Source organism: Macadamia integrifolia, chromosome 12 (assembly GCF_013358625.1).
Source record: "Macadamia integrifolia cultivar HAES 741 chromosome 12, SCU_Mint_v3, whole genome shotgun sequence".
Lineage (NCBI taxonomy): Eukaryota > Viridiplantae > Streptophyta > Magnoliopsida > Proteales > Proteaceae > Macadamia > Macadamia integrifolia.
The window spans coordinates 2,914,196-2,932,011 of NC_056568.1; the positions used below are offsets into that span (position 1 = coordinate 2,914,196).

At 39.0% G+C, this 17,816-nt stretch overlaps 1 protein-coding gene across 2 annotated transcripts in view; it reads right to left on the reverse strand.

Moving 5' to 3' along the window:
- Window positions 1-16,462, reverse strand: part of LOC122057750 (transcription initiation factor TFIID subunit 12b) — a 21,752-nt gene extending 5,290 nt beyond the window's left edge. For both annotated transcript variants that reach the window (XM_042619990.1, XM_042619989.1), the window contains exons 1-5: window positions 15,638-16,462; window positions 14,788-14,997; window positions 4,639-5,283; window positions 4,071-4,145; window positions 213-291 (exon numbers count right to left, since the gene is read on the reverse strand). In XM_042619990.1, coding sequence (XP_042475924.1) covers window positions 213-291; window positions 4,071-4,145; window positions 4,639-5,283; window positions 14,788-14,997; window positions 15,638-16,276 — 1,648 coding nt within the window. In that variant the 5' untranslated portion in view covers window positions 16,277-16,462. The remainder of the gene's footprint in view (window positions 1-212; window positions 292-4,070; window positions 4,146-4,638; window positions 5,284-14,787; window positions 14,998-15,637) is intronic.
- Window positions 16,463-17,816: the final 1,354 nt, after the last annotated feature.

Sequence of the window (17,816 nt, forward strand, 5' to 3'; positions counted from 1 at the left end):
GGGGGGGGGGTACTGTAACTAGGACAGACACAAGAGAGGAAACATCATCCTCCACTGCACATGTAGGAATTGTAAACAGGGCAGACACAAGAGGAAAAAACATCATCGTCTACTGCACATGTAGGAATTATTTTCCAAGTATGTATGAATTATGTTTGGGCACACTCCAATAGGGGTGTGTTTAAGTGTGAGCATGTGTATAAAAAACAGACCCAAATGCAGCAATAAATCCTTGGATTCTAGGGTCGAAGATTTCCTATGTTTTGCCAGATTGCATGCAAATGTTGTAACCTGCACAAAAGCACTTCGGTCAGTCCACCCTGAGAAAAGTTTGAGGTAAAATTCTTTGGAAACAAAGGCAGAAAACCAACAAATATTATTACTATGAAGAAAATTCAAGATACTAATGCATATTATAAAAAATGAAAGAATGCAATTGTATTTATGCATGCCTATATACGCTCTGAAGACTAGTGAATATTATAAATATATAATGCTCTCATGCTTTCAGCTGTTTTTGCTCTCTGCTTTGGGCACTAAAGATTGAACGCTTAGTTACACCCCACAGTGCTGTTGAAATTTTATAAAAGAGCTCAGAAATTTTGTTCCCCTACCTCCTCTAGACTTCAATTTGGCTTCTCATACTCCTACCTGATTGAAGGTAGGCATTTGCCACTGCCACGAGGACCATGACTACACAGATATGATCAGTGGGACCTCGTCCCCTACACTAGTCCACATTTACATGTTTGCCATTTGTCAAATTTCCTTCCACCCAAGAAAGATGCTTTAATCAGAGAAGAACATATCAAACAAAAAAAAAATAATTGGAAGAATAGAAAAAACTCATTGAAGATGACAGCTCATTAGAATTCTCCTAATTTGCATCACTTAACTTTTTTTTTTTAATCGGTTCTACCATTCCAGTAAATTTCAATGTTGAATACTTAATTAGTAGGCCAGCTTTCCTTCTGCTTTTGATTAACTTTAACCTTTTCTATTTCAAAACATAAATATGCGTATATGTTATAAACATAAGTTAGTATTCTATCTGATCTTTTTTATAGGTGATTTAATCTGGAGGGGTTTTTTAGAAACTTTTTCAAAACCTTTCTCCACAGCATCCAAGTTTTGCTAGCCTATCAACAATGTAATTAGCTTCTCTAGTTGTAGGAATTAAAGGATGAAATACTTCTCACATTGCAATATTGTGAAAAGTAAATGGCATCCCGTTACTTTTATTTTTTTTCCCAGTCACTTTATGGACTGTATACCATAGAGTTCTTCACTCCATGTCAACCCTCTAACAATTATGCACGTTCTTTTATCAGCTCCCAAACAAGTGACAAAAATTTTTAATGAGAACCGAAACCAATATACATGCAGCTTAAGGAGACATCACTTATTTTTCTATGTTGGTGAAACACCTTGCAGCTTAAGGAGACACCACTGACTTTTTTATGTTGGTCCAATTTACAAACATCGACTTTCATAATTGAAAAATATTTTCAATTTTTACATTTTATGTATCGGCAAAAGAGATCACATAGGCCTTGGTTACAATTCACATAACCCACGATCCACATATTTAACAATGTCAAGAGTTGGAATTTGTTTCAGATGTCCAAATCCAGTTAGGTATCCAACTCTAGGAGCAAGGACAAAGTATACATCTTAAAACTTTCACAAAATCCAACTATACCAGTACATATTCATAATGCATCTCCTAAAATAGACTTGCCAATTTTTGCATACATGCATATATGCTATCTCATCTCAACTAAGCCTTATCCCAACCAATTAAGGTCGGCCATACAAATCTTGTTTTGCCATTCCAATCAATTCAAGCCATAGCAGCTACCAAATCACATGTACTTGTTCCCTCTCTCACTACTCAAATCAGGTTGTTTTACCTTTCCCTTGTCCTTTCCACATTCAATCTACCACTCATTAGTAGTGCATTAAGGGTCTTCTTTGCACCTGTCCTAACCTGCTTATTTGCCCTTCACAATCTTTTCACCTATTAGTGCAACTCCGCTATTCCCTTGAATGTAATCCTATCCCTTCAAGTATTTACATATCTAATTCTCTCCTTCATTGCATTGCCACTCATCCATCTCAATATCCTCATCTCATGTATATATCATTATATTCTTTCCTAAACTCAAGCATTATTATACTACACCACAGATCTTAATGAGATGCCTCAGTCACATAACACTTCAAAAACTCCTGCCTATTTCGTCCACCTCACTTTAATTCTACAAACATCATCTTCTCCATCATATTCCCCTTATTTATGATTGAGCTAATAAAATGAAAAATGGTCAATCTTGGTATTCTTGATCATCAATTTAATCACTCTATTTCTATTTCCATTTTCACTAAAATTGCAATCATATATTCCTTCTTAGTGCAACTTTTTCCAAACCTTTTGATGCTAAAGCATCCCTCCAAAACTTGAGCCTGGCATTTACCCTACATCCAGTTTCATCAATGCACTACAAAACTTGATCCTGTATATGTATAGTGAGTGAGCTCATCCATAACTGACCCAAAGATGTCGGCTCAATGCTGATCCCTAATTTAAATAACTGTGACAGGATAACTCTATCTCTCCCTGAATGGGTTTAATACTAACTACAGTTCCATCACTAAATTTTTTTAACTATACAAAAATATCTACAGCTCAATTCAATTTAGCCTTTTCCAAACTAAATGGGGTTTCGACTACACGTTCCTGTTTCACTTTCACCATTCCACCCAGTTTGAGGCCAGCTAAAAGCTATTCATATCCTTTTTCACCACTTTTCACCACTTCCCACAAGTAATGTTTGATTTACCCTTGGTCTTCTAGCTCCTCTAATTTGCCTCATATCACCCATCCTTATTAGTGAACTCAAATGCCTTGCAAAAGCTCATATGATGTCAAATATCACTCCAACTATCTTCTATCAAATCCACTCCTAAATCATCTTAAATTTTTCATCTCTTACTTTCTCTTCTCTAGTTTTTTTACTCATCCATGAGTGGTTTCTTTATTGCCCAAAATTCAGCTTGATACATCATTGCTAGACGTATACCTCTCCTACAGAATTTTTCTTTGAGATTTGGTGGGATAAGCCTATCTATTACACTCTAAAAACACCTCTCCACTTCAACCACCCTGCTCCAATTCTATAAATTAAACCTTCTATTTCTCCTTGATTTATACTTGCGCCTCAATACTGAAAACTATACTTTGAGGTTTACTATCTATCTTAAATACTTCAATTTCGCCCCAACTTTTACTAAAGTTACACTCCACGTATTTTATTTTAATTCTACCTATTTTAAAACCTCTCGACTCTAAAGTGTTCCTCCATGATTTCATTCAGTATTTACCCATTCTTTTGTTTCTGCAACCAAAATTACATCATCAGCAAACACCATTCCCATGGAATTTCATCTTGAATCTGCTTAGTCGAGGTTATCGTACTATGATTGCGTATTCACTTGCTTTCCCTCCAATGGTTCGGCCATTAGTCAACACTCCATTGTACATACCATTCATTACATCAATTATCAATACACTTGCAACATTTTTCTTCTCTAACCCACCAAATAATTCTCTAGATACTCTATTATAAGCTTTCTCTAAATCAATGAAGATCATGTGAAAATCCTTCCTACTCTCTCTAATGTACTTAAGACATCTTTTTCATTTGGAAACACTCTGAATGATGTCTCAAGGTATCCTACTATATGCCTTCTTTAAGGCAGTCAAAAAATGTAAAGATCTTTCTGCATCTCTCTAACTCTTTCCAGAGATTGGTAAAATAAATAGCTTAAATAGTCAATCTTTCCAACATAGTTATGAATTCTGTTACATTAGTTTTTTTTTCTGAATCTTTCTCAATCTCCCCTCTCGAACCTAATTACCTACATAGTTAAATTCATGTATACATATGTAGATGCATGTGTTCCCATACGTATATTTATGTGCATTTATACACACATAACTATATACACTAATCACACACTAATCCTGCCTCATAAAGGAAAAGCATATTCTGATTTATGAGCATCACCGAATCAATGAAGTCATCAGCTATCTCCAAAAGGAGGTCTTCGACTTCAGGATCCAACTTCCCCTGTGAATCCACCTACAGTACAGTCAAAGAAAGACCGTCAGGATAAATTAAAATAAATCAAATAAAGGAGTTGACATTTCACAAAAGGAACATCAAAATGGCATAAAGCCAGAACAAAATGTTTAATCTGTACATAGTTTAACAGCAAATTAAAACCCTTGTAAATGAAACTAAAAGTATCTTTGTATTTTAGTGGGAACCTGAAGAACATTTTCGGCATACCATAAAGCCTCCCAAATGAAACAGCGGAAAATTTCATGCCAAATACATAACAAATGGCTGTTCCAATAACCCTTTGTGATCTCCTTGGTGAAAACCCATGAAATTATGGGCAACATGCACCTCTGTGCTGTTGGTAGATCATCCCTCACTTACCATTCTACTAACGGTAAGTTAGAAAATTTTAAATATCCAAACAAATCATCAACGAGGAACAGAATTGGGAATTGGGAGCAGAATTTGCTAACATGGACTTCATAGCATAGACTGAGAATGCAGGAAAGACCTGTGAAACCAGATCCTGTATTTTTCTCTTTCCAAGAAGTTGAGTGCTTGTTTCTGTTCCATGGCTTGAACTCCCCCCTGGCGTCGTTGTGCCAGATGCAGGAGTGTCAGGCTGCGAGCCAGTCAAACTCAACGACTTCTGGACAGCAGGTCCTGACATCCTTGGAGACTGCTGCTGCTGTTGCAAAGGTTGTTGTAGTTGTTGCTTTTGTTGTTGTAGCTGTTGTTGTGGTTGCACTTGTGATTGTTGCTGTTGCTGTTCTTGTAGTTGTTGTTGTTGCTGCTGCTGCTGCTGCTGCTGCTGCTGTTGCTGTTGAAGCTGCTGCAGCTGCTGCTGTGTACCCAGCTGTGGTGGCTGCTGAATCAGTTGAGATATTTGCTGTGGGTTCAAGGCCATGGATTTCTGGATCATTTGAGGTGAAGAAGCAAGTTGTTGTTGCAAGAAAGCTTGCTGCCTCTGCTGTTGCTGTAGATGGTAAGAAGGAGAGCCAGGGGCAGAAACGGATGGTTGCATTTGCTTCAACCACTGCTGCTGCAATAAGGTATTTTGCATCATAGCCTGTTGCCCATTTTGACCCAAACCAGATAATTGTGGGTTTAAGGATGCAAGCGATGATGTCCTTGGAAGGTTTTGACCCTGTAGCTTCTATATACAAAATGGAAATCAGAAAGGTAAACCCAGAAAAAAAAAATGAAATACCATATTATTTGATTCAATAATTCATTTCAACATATGACTTTAAATATAATTGAATGGCCAAACAGGATTCACGTAGTCAATGCCATAGAGTTATGACAGTGTTTAGTTAGATTGAGTTGTACTGACTATATTTCAACAAAGAAATAACATGGGCTAGCTAATCCCAAAGGGGTGATGCTGTCCTAAATGCAAAAGACGGTTGGAACCCAAGATTTGGCAGAAGCAAGAAGTCTAGGGTCAAGATTATTAATGAATTCATATCATTGACTATGTCTTGTTTGGATAAAAAAAATGAAGGAAAGAAGTTTGTCGGAGTTAGCTTGGTGCTACAGCAGAAGCCCTGCTACAAGAACTGGTTCAATCTATACCAGGGTTTGTTCTAGCAACATCGCAGCCATTATAAGATAATTTCTTCCATGCCCAATGTACTTCATGCGAAATTTGCATCACAGTCCTAGAATATAGGTTCTGGGACCCCATTCTGAGCATCCCTTAGCCAGTCGAACATTCCAACTTGGAGATTGGCTCCCCATGCACCACAGAAATATAAGCTTCTTAGCATGGAAGTTGCTCAAGAAAAGGTTAACAATGGTGATTAATGCCAACATAGAAGAACTGTCATGCACCCCCAAAAAAAAAAATTGATTACTGGTCACTATGGGTCCACCCAGGTGCTAAATGGCTCAATGCTTAAAGGTAATGGCAGTTCCGTATTTCTCAGCAAAAGAGGAATATATGGTAGTAATAAAGGAATCTAGGGTAAACAGTGTGATGGAGAGCCCTTAGGAAAGAAGGGGAAGATCAGAGTAGCAGGGGGGAGGACAGGGAATCACACACTCACAAGGAGCACAAATCCAACCAATTCTCATTCAAAATCAAATCACTGAATCACTCTAACTTGTCCATCGGTTACAGCCAGTATATAGGGAAAACAAAGACAAAAACTAAGAAACAATCCTAAAAGGAAACTAATACAAAAGGAAACAAAGCAAGCCAACTCTTACTCCTAACAGTCCTATGTTCCTACTTTGTGAAATAAAATACAATAAACTACTAATTTATTTCCAACCCTCGTTGGACCAAAACCCTGGGCTGGACCAGAACTTCTTGGCTCTTGGCTTCCAAAGCCGGTCATGCTGGTCCAACCAGGTAAGTGCAGCCATGTCTGCATCACAGTAATTTAGATTTGAGAGGAGGGATTTTCTGGGATTAAATTGAAGTGGAAATGTAAGAACACCATAGACATAGGGGGCTTCATGGAAATAAAAAAATTCATGCCTTCAATAATAAGTAAGAAGACGAGGTCTACTTCTTCCTCACATGAACACAGGAACTCAGTGGTACCCAAACTCACTCCACAAAAGGATCGACTTAGAATTTCAGGGGGAGGTCGCAAGCTGGAAGAACAATGAATTCCACACAAACAGCACCCAAAATAGATATCAGAAAAATAAAATTTCTGCCATTTCTGCAACTTAGTTCTAGTGGAAGTAAGAACCAGATATGGATTTTGATTTGGAACTCTTTATTCCAGCAAGTTTTTGAGCTGGGTTTTTGCAGAAAGAGTGGCCCTAAGGGTTCCACAACTCAGAATCTGAGTCCAAATAAGAGGATTTCAAAGAGGCAGTAACAGGGTAGTGGCAACAGAACAGGAAATAGTAGAACGAAGAACAGAAAAGGAAAGAAGAGGAACAGGAAAAGAAAAGAAAGGAGGGAGGGAGGCTCACCCGATCAAGAGGGATCAGAAAAGAGGACCACAGCCACCAGTCACTCCAGTGTCACGCACACACAAAATCACTCACACTGTGAGAAACCAATCTCAACTTTTCAATATTCAACTCTGCCCATTTTGTTGGATTGCTTACATATATAAAGAAAAGACTCCTAACAAATTATAAAGTATACCAATAGAACTGAATAAGGAAATAAAAAAACAATAAAATTGGTGATGAATTTTTAGAAGCCTAAGGGATTAGGGTCAGAAACTCAGTTGAAGAATCGCAGTGACAGGTATTAATGCGGATCCAGGTTCCAATAACCTGATCTGGATAGATAATGGGCCCGTCCAAATGTTAGATAACTCAAATCAAAGAACTAGAGGCAAAAGAGTAAATATTTTGAGTTGGATATGAGCAATGGCAGAATTGAAAACAAACAGAAATTAACAGTAGAATGGAAGTTTCGTAATTCCTTGGAAGTTCAACTTAGACGAGAGGTTGGTGGTGAGTAAACTTGGAAGATAAACTAAAATAAGGACAAAACAGAATAAGCATAAAAGGGAGGGGCACTTGGGGAAATAAGAGTGAAGGGTTTTAAAACAAACCCACGGTCTCTTGTTGAGGTTTTCTTCAACCTCTAAATACCAAACCAGAAACGCACACACAAGATGGGTTTCGATCAGGGAACTCAACCAAATCAAGTTGGATGAACTCAAAATTCCAGAGGTGAGTTGCTAGTTTATTTATCTATTGAATCCAGTAGCAACAGAAGACTTCAGAAACCTAAAAATTAAGAATCCCAAAATAAAACAGAACCTGGCGGAAGTTAGGGTTTCAGATCTGTAGCAGGTCTTGTTCCTCCCCATAGGAAGGGGTTTAGGACTAGGGTTTCAAGGGTTTGAATCGCCTATAAGTACAGGCGATTCAAACCAAATTTCAATTTATCACCCACCCTGAACTACCGTAGGTAGCAGAAACAGAGAATTAACAACAATAGCAAATATAGAGGGAAACAATGAAGAAGAAGAAGAAGAGTTTTAGAAAGAGGAAATAAACATGTAACAGAAACTTAAAAAGTACAGATCTGAGAAGATAGAACCTGAGAACAGGAGAAGAGAGATGCGCACCCAGCTCTTGGCAGCCAAGTTATTAACCCAAACTTCATTCAATATTCGAAATCCAATCACAATCGTTGGGTACAAGAAGACTATTTAAAGACTCAAAATAACCATATATACCTATTCAGAAACTGAAATAAACTTTGAATCTAACTCTAATTTAGAAATAAAAATCTAACTCTAAAATAGAAATAAAATTTGACTCTACCCATAGTTCTAGGTTTCAGAAATTTTGACCGAAATTTCACAAATTTCGATGACCCACCCCAAAATTTCCAAGTTTCAGAAATTTTGACCCAAATTTCTAGAATTAGCACAAAAATATATCTGGTTTGGGTTTCGGAATCGAAACCTGAAATTTTGAACCTCGACTCTAACTCAACTCCCACCTAAAGTGATCAACATCTAACTCTAAAAGGAAACAAATAAATAATCAAATAAAAAAATTAACCCTAATTAAATCAAGGGAAATTTACAGCGCCACCCCCAAGAAAATGTCACTATTAGAAACACACCCTGCATAATACCAAATTACGCTCGCACCCCCTACCGTCAGTCTCTGTACATGATTAGATTCAAAAGGGAGAGGCCTTTTCTAGAATCAAATAAGGATAGAGGAAGGAAAGAAATAAGTGAAGGAATAGGGACTTATTTGTTATTTTTGAAAATTGGTCATCCCCAACCTTTCAAGAACCATATCTCAGCAGTAAATCTGAATCGAAGCATATGAGAGGGCTCGCTCAAATTAACACTGGTAAAACTGAAATTTCAGTACATGGTTTCCAACACATGGACCTCATAAGAATGAACAATAGCAGGCCCAAAAGATGCTGTAATAAAATATAAGTATTTCTGCAACTAAGTCCTGATAGTAAAACACCAAGCCAGGCCTGAGTTTCAATTTGGGACTTGCTGTACTGTGAGATTATGAACTGGGTATTTGTAAAAAAGATCGCCCTGAAGCAGCGACTCCATTTCCTGAATCTGAGGTGGAAAAATAGAAACAGACAGAGATTGGCTCCTCTCTTTCTTAATCAAAACTAACGTTAGAAAAGGTCTGATGCAGATCCGGGTTCTAAATACTGAAATTGGATCGCTTAGGGCCCACAAGAATGACAAAATAACTCAATTTATTGGTTGAGTGGCATTCTTGTAATTTCAGTGACAACTCAAGCACTTGAAAGAGTGGAAAATAACTAATAGGGACAAACTGGAATATAAAAGTAGAAGGGGAGGAGTATTCTGGAATTACTAATAAATTCCGAACAAGAAAAGAATAACAAGTGAAGGGCAATATGGTCAAACCAGGAATTTAGAAGCCCTAAACAGCCCATGATTCTTCAATCTTCTTCTCCTTGTCGTGAGAACCAGAAACCAGCGGAACTCAAGGGAAGCTCTTGCAATCAGACTCAATCGACCCAGGAATTCCAAGATGAAGAGTCGCCTAGGCCTGCTAAGTTGATACAAACCATTGCAGCTCAAGAGATCAGGCAGTGTTTGGATTGCGAGCTTCTGAAATACAGGTTCGGCGACAGTTGCAGGTCCATCACTAGTTCCAGTAATAAACCTCTTCACAGGTCAGGCCTTAGAGCTAGGGCTTCAAGAGTTTGAATCGCCCCAAGGGGGAGTACATAAGCCCCAAATTTCAGACTGGTAGCTGCTGAATTGAAGGAGTTCGAACTCCTTCACTGGCCGCCAGTACCGCCTGTACTGAACCAGAAAAGGAGAACAAGGAAACCAGGGATAGGAAAAAAAGAAGAGAAAATAAAGAATTAGAAGAATGATAGGGAAGGGACGAGAGAACTTCTGAGAGGGACGAAGGGGAAATCGACAGCCATGGATCACACCCGAAAAAATTCTTCAACCAAGTTTTAAATCTCCAAAATTCTGAATTCTTCATTGGGGTTACATCAATATAAAGGCAAACAACAATGTAAAAATGGAAACTTACCTAGATAGAAACTGAATTAAAATCTCATTCAAATAAAAATCTACCAAACCAATTCTAAGTCTAAAAAGGAAAGTAAATAAGGAAACCAAATTAAAGATATCCCTTCTAAACCCATCGCCCAACTACATCAGGGTCTAACCGCAAGGAGAAACAACCATAATATTTAGGAAGGAATAGAAGAAAATAGAAAGAAGCACAAAGGAGCAGTAAGCAGGAAATAGAATGAACCGAAAATTGAAGGAAGAAAACCACACCTGGGATCGGGAGGATTTGAAGAGGTACCAGAGAGAGACGTATTAGATGGAACAGAACAATGGTCTCCAATGAGAGCCACCAGCAACCATAAAAACCTTTGATTCAAAAACCTCCAATCCCCAAATATTGATGAGTACATGCTTACATAGATAAAGAAACAAAACAAAGACCCTAATCTGAAAAAAGAAACCGTAGCAATTAGGTAACTAAATAACTACCAAATCCCCTATGCGTATCCAACTTCCCTAATATAAAAATTGGGGAAAGAATGCTTCCAGGCAGCGTATGCTACACAGCTCGACAGGGAACTCAATCCCTATAAAAATATTGCAAAATTTACAAGATAATGCCAAGGCTCCTTGATGTAGATCGAAGAATCAATAAAATAAGGAAAAACATTGTCCATGTTACTTTTCACATGGACAGTTTCACAACACATATTTGCCACGTATGGGAGTGCTTCTAGAAGATTATGTGGATCCCAAGGGCAGATTGCATGGAGGAATAGCTTACTTTTTATTTTTTCTGATTAGTTACTATTATGGTTAATCTTGGACAACAAGCTATCAATGGGAACTTCTAAAATTCTTTCTTTGTCAGTTTGTCCAAAAATTTGTTTCCTTTTTTAGTTCATTCCTTTTGTAAGAAGATTGTTTGTCGTTACTTAGGACAATCAACTTAATTTTCAGTTTTATGAGTTTCCAAAAGACTATGTTTCCTTTCTGGTTTTGTAGGTTTTGTTTCATTTTTCTTTTTCTTTTTTTGATGAATAAAGAATTCATTACCAAGGGGAGGAATATACAAGGGAAAAGGGGAGAGGGAGAAAGAGAGGGGGGGAAGGGAGATACAAATGCCAAGGGGCGCAAAAGATCACAACAGGGGGACCTTATAGCACAGGGGGGGGGCAATCAATGGCGGGGGGCTACAGTGGGGGATATGATGGTGGAGGGCAGTCCCCAGGAGACAACAATAAGCCTGTTCCTTGGGAAATCTCTGACGGGTTTGTGCCTGAAAGTGCCAATTTTGGAGCTGACCTTGAAATAGATGGCATTCCAAATCCTTTCAAAGGAACGGGAGTTGGAAGTCCATCTTCGAAGGTTTCGCTCCATCTAAATGTGGTTGATAGTTACTGCAAAAGTGAGTTTCCCTATAGTGTCGCACAAGGTAGAGCCACCAAAAGTCATATCTATCCATATCCACTCTCTAGACAACGGAAGGGTGGTCCTAAGGGATGGCCATATGGATTTGAGGGCCTTCTTCCAAATTGAAGCGGAGAAGGGGCAAGAGAAGAAGAGGTGATTGACATCTTCGGGGCTATTCCAACAAAGGCAGCAAGAAGCGGAGGCCTGGATGTGCCTGTGGATGATGAAAGATTGTGTAGGAAGACAATCAGTGAGGGCACGCCAGACAGTGAAACTATGGCGGTGGATGTGGCCTTTGAACCAAGCGATTTTATGCCACAGAACAATTGGAGATTTAGTGCGAATGAATTCCCAGGCAGAGACCGAGGTAAAGGAGCCCGTGGAGGAGGGCTTCCAAAGGATCCTATCATCTCTACCACGATGCCCAGTGGGGATAGGAGGAAGGGAAGACCAGATGTCCTCCAGGGGGGGGAGGGGGGAAGGGACCATCCAAAGGGGGAGAGAATGGAAGAGACCAAGGCGGATCTGGGAAGGCCCGATGAATAGATGGATCTGGGAGAGATGAGGTTGATAAGGATGCTAGTAGGATGCCATGGGTCTAGCCAAAGGGAAGTGGAGGAGCCATTACCAATCGAAAGGGAGAGCCCCCTCTGAGAGCAGTAGACCTAGAGTTGATAATGGATTTCCAGATGGAAGAGGCATCAGACCAGAGTTGTTTCATTTTTCTTTGCTATTTTTCATACTTTCCTTTTTTTAAGCTCCATTCTAAAGCCTATATATTGTAATCGATCCAAGAGGTCTCCAAATGATTTAATGAGAAGAATAAAGCTTCCTAATAGCAAACCAATAGCAAACCATTGTCCTGAGAGAGTCAATGTTAGGTGAGATGCCTATGCTGAGATAGCCATCTATCCCCATCCCCTTTCTATCCATCAATTCTCCTTCTTCCCCCATCTTCAGTTTTATTTTCTCTGTGCATACTTGGGCTTATCCAAAACCTATTGAAGACCTTTATTGACTGCTTCTGTGCTGCTGATCTGAGGCAGCAATCGAGGTCTGTGATACTGCTGTATATAGGAATTCTGGGCAGCATTGGAGCCCACACATCTTCCAATCCCTCAGGCCATTCAAGGCCATCTTTTGAGGACCTGTGAGGGCCCTCCTATAGGCCACTCGACCGGCAGTCGGAGGTCATCATAGGTCTGGTCTTTGAGCAACAAGAAATTTCCTTGACTCAAGAAGTGTTCCAGATTCTAATTCAGCCATAAAATCAGGGTAGTTTTCTGAGGTTTAATTCATATTACATCCTTCATCAATCAAGGGTATTCTCTGTCCATATGTCTATTTAATTACCTGAGATCTTGGGTTAGCTAATTTTCTCAGATTGGCACTATTCTGCGACATGCGGCTAGGGTATTCTAGTCTGTTTAGCTGTGCCAGTGTGGGATTGTTGCTACTATTGTGAGGTAATAATAACCTAAATCAAGGACTGTCTGGGTATTGTTTGGGGTTACAAGTTAGTTTCAATCCTGTTAATAGCCCCACTGTGATTACCTTTGGTGTGCTATTGGGTGGTCCTACCAGGGTTAGGTAGCTTTATATCTAGCCTTACATTACTCTTAAGTGTAACTGCATCATAAACAGAAGGGTTGTCCCCAACAAAGACAGAAAAACAGTAAAAATGTATAAGAGCCCCTCTTCAGAAAGATGCAGAGAAAAAGTTTAGAGATCATCTCTTTAAATCATCCCTCAAGGTAGTCTAGGGTAGTCAGATGCATCAGTTTTTTATTTTTTTTTTATTTTTTTTTAATGAAAAATAAGACTATTTATTAACACGAGGATAAACAGTACCACAAAGATCTAGAAACAAAAACCAAAAGACAGAAGGAGGGGTAAAATCCCAAACATCAAAGTTCTGAGAAGCGGCTCCCAGAGAAGTGAGATGATCTGCAGCCGAGTTCCCTTCACGAAAAATATGCTCAAACTTGATTTTTACGAACTGAGAAGCAGATCAACAGTCTTTAATATTATGACGAATGCGCCATGGTATAGCCTGAAACTTGCGATTAAGAATGTTGATTACTGTCAAATCATCACTCTCAATCCAAACCGAATGAAACCCAAAAATTCTAGCTTGTCAAAGAGCATGCAAGATGGCGAGAGCCTCGGCAACACATGAATAATTAAATCCAATTCCACAAGAGAAACCGTGTCTGAATCTGCCATTATGGTCCCTTACAACACCTCCAATTCCAACCAATCCAGGATTTCCTTTTGAACCGCCATCTACATTGATTTTTCTGTACCCCAGAGGAGGATATTGCCAAGAGACATGAGACGTTATAGTAATCCTTTTTCGAATCGTATTGGAGATGCATCAGTGTCATAAATCAGAAATATAGCATCTTCAAAACCTTCTTCCTTTTTTAACCCATCCTTTAAAGAATCTTAGGAAGCCTCCTTTGGAAGAATTTACTAGGTTTATACATGGCATCCTACGTGGTAGATCAAATCCCTGTGTTTTTCACATTATTCTCTCATCGTTTGTTGAATGTTTCAGGCTTTCAGCACCACAGCACACAAGCAATCAAACATACAACCCTGCCCCCACAAAGAAAAAAGAAAAAGAAAAACCAGTTTTTGCACTTTCTTAAACTTCAACAGCCACCATTACTATGGAAATAATCCAGTGCCAGGTAAGCCATGGCCTTATGTAGAATGACAATTTAGTTGTGGCAAATCCATAGAATTGCCAGTCAGATAGGATGATCTGGCTCCACCACATCATCCCTCTGTGTGGCTAAACAAGGGATGTCAAGTAGCAAAGTGAATGAAATGACCTGTACACTCTGAACACTTCCTTGAACTTGACAACAAATGTTCAACTATCATAGGAACCACCTGACATAATGGCAATTTTAAGATAGCAAGATGAAATACGGGAGGTGGAAGGATATAGCTATCAGCTCTCTTGATTAAACATAGTGCTAGAAGTTTCTGTCTGCATTTAATGACAATAGAATCACAGAATTTTCAAGGTCGAAGAAGCAGGTCAACCAGAAAAACTCCTCCAAAAACAGCTTGACATTGAAATAGACAGAAGTGAAACAATAGAATTAGTAATTCTGGACGGAAAAAGTAACTACTAAGCTTTGCCACCAAGAAAGATGAATACATCAAGGATACATAAAACTAAAACTGCAAATACTTTCCTAACAACTTCGCGATTGGAAACAAAGAAAAGCAACTAAAAGTGGGATTTATACCTGAGGAGAGGTAAGCGAAGTTTGTTGAGGCCTCATTTGGCCTTGGTTCATCCGTTGTTGAGCATAGGGAAGGGCCCCATTTGCTCTTAGCTGTGCACTCAGACCAAGTGGCCCCATCATTCCCATTGCCTGCATTCCTTGCAACGTCTGACCTGGATTATTACCAGGAAGGAATTGGGATCCTTGGACTAAACCTGTCTTCTGCCTCGTCTGCATCCAGAATTTTTTATCAAACAGGTATGAATTTTCAAGAGACCAGAAGTACTTCATGGAGTTCAATGCTAGGATAATGAAATAGAACATGCACAAGATACGTGTAAATATGACGGGGAAGGATAAAATGCGTTCAAGTACAATCAGTAGGTGAAAGATAAGTCCACTGGAATGGTTCATCAATGTAAAGCAAAGAGCAATCAATGCACCAGTGAAAATGATATTGATTCAAATTGAAGTGATTAGATAGAAGGCTAGATGACCTGTAAAAACTATGAAAAGAAAGAGATGGTGCTTGTGGGTCAAAAAGTCAATATTGCCTTGAATAGAGTGGAATTGATGTGGCTGACCCAATTATTTGGGTAAGGTTCAGTCAGCTGACTTGAGTTGAGTTGGTATCCATTGTCAAGATGACAAGAATGATAAGGTAACGACCAGAAACAGAATCTGGATGCGATATCAAATTAATCAAAAATGGAAGCAGAAAATTATAATAATGAACAATGAGCTCGTGCACATCAGCACGTGGGCATACAGACATGAAAGTAAAGCCACAACCACCAAATCCTAAACATATAATTAACTAAATAATCAAACAACAAAACTCAACCCAGCTTCAGAAGTTCAGCTCACATACCTGCGAGAGTAACTGTGGCTGCAAATTGAACTGGGCAGCTGTCGCCGCAGCTTGTCCTGACAACATGGGCAGGTGACCACTACCCTGCGAGACCTGCCCAATCAATGCCGACCGCGACAAACCACCACTACTCATCTGCTGCTGCTGCTGCTGCTGCTGCTGCTGTTGTTGAAGATGGGAACCACCAAAATTCATCTGCCCGTAAATTCCCGCTTGCGATCGCATCCCACCAGCGGCTGCACCAAGTTGCGGCTGTTGTTGGATCTGATTCATCCGTGACATCGACGTTGATCTGTGCAGACTCTGCTGGATTTGGAAATTCGAAGGAGAAATTAAATTCTGCTGATGTGCTTGAATTTGTTGCTGTGGTTGTTTCTGCTGATAATCTAATCCAACTGTGGGGCTCATAATCTGCTGCTGTGATGGGGTTAATGGGGATTGAACACCACCGGCTACAGCGCCAGAAGCAGTTTGGGTTAACGGAAGCTGAGGAGCTGAAATTTGTGATATTTCCATTGAAGGAGAAGGAGAAACATTTGCCGGCGAAAGAAGATTAGGGTTTGATGGGTTCTGAGCGATCGAAGCAACCACATTCGCCGACTGAATAGACATTGGGGAGGACGATGGATTTTCTGCCATTTTATCTGATAAATTATGATAATTAAGGTTCGACGACACAGAAATAAAGCATGGCGACAGGGGAAGAAGAAGCTAAAGAAACGATTCAAACGCGCAGCTGAGAGAAGAGAAGCGAAACTAAGAAGATTGGTTTCCTTTCTTTCCTTAAGTGTCGGAAAGGATATTCAGTGGCGTGCGATTAGGAATGCAATTGAACACTTTAGTACTATTACAATTTGACCTGCTACTGTTGACGACAATTTCAAATCTCTCCTCAACTTCTTAAAATGCTCCTGAGCTCCCTTATGGTCCTTTTTTGGGAAAAAAAATCTATCACTTCTGTACATTTATTTTACTCAAACACCCCTATTTAAAGTTGTTTTTTTTTTTTCCCGAAAAGTAATTTTCTTTTTCGTTCTTTCTCCCTTGTTAATTTTAAAATCTTAAATTACCCCTTATCCCTCCTCTTCTTCCTCAGCCCCCTCTTATGGCAACTTCTCTTTCACATCTCCCCCCTTGGCCCCACCACCAGCTCTCAATTTATCTCACCACGACCTTTGAGGCAATACTTTTTTATAATCTCGTTTGTTTTTGTGTATGCAAATTGTAGAAACAAAATCCTAAAACAATGTAGAAGGATATATAAATTATAAGTAAACAATCACACAATCAATAAAGATTTATGTTGTCTAGTAGATTGCATACGTTCAAAGTAGTTCAAAGTAAGATGAATACCTGCTTCACTATCAATTGGGAATAGGATTACAGATGCTTATCCTCACATATCTCTCAGATTATTTACGTAAAAATAACCCTCGCTACAAATATATTGAAAAAAACTTACACATGTAAGTTACCAAAATACCCATGTAAACTTCAAAAATCCTTTAAACCTCAAGGCCTTTGTCGACCCTTCAAGATCAACCCACTTATGCAACCGATGGAATACAAGGCATCATACCCACAAAGTAATCATGTGTGTGTTTGTATCGTTTTTATTTATCATGGTCAATCTTTCTCTAGCATCCTCCACCCCCCACCCATGACCCACCCCTCCTTAATAGGGGTGTCGATTTTGAGCCCTCACCGTTAGGCTCGACTTGAACATGCATTCACGGTGCAGGTAGCTAGCCTGTCAAATGCCCTACAAAATCAATACATTTATAAGCCCTTGATTTGAACCGACTCGTTGTAGCCCAATCCCTTTAATACTACATAAAATTCATATCTTGCCACTACTAGTAAGAAACTAATTAAACTTTCTTACCAATTGCTTTATAATATGATAAATTTAATTAACCTTTATTTGTAAGTTGCAATGGTCATAATTTCTTCTTTTTTTTTTTTTTGGGTTCAATAACAACCACAATCTCATATCACTTATCTCCTTTATTAAAGATTTGTGTTACATATTTATGGGCCTTCAATCCATTTTAAAAAATAATTTGATAGTAGACACGTTTAAAGCCGGTTTAAATTTAAATAGGTCCGTAACTCGGTTAAGGCCAGTTTAAGGAAGCCCGATGAAAATCCAATAGCAACCAACCAGATTATAAATCGT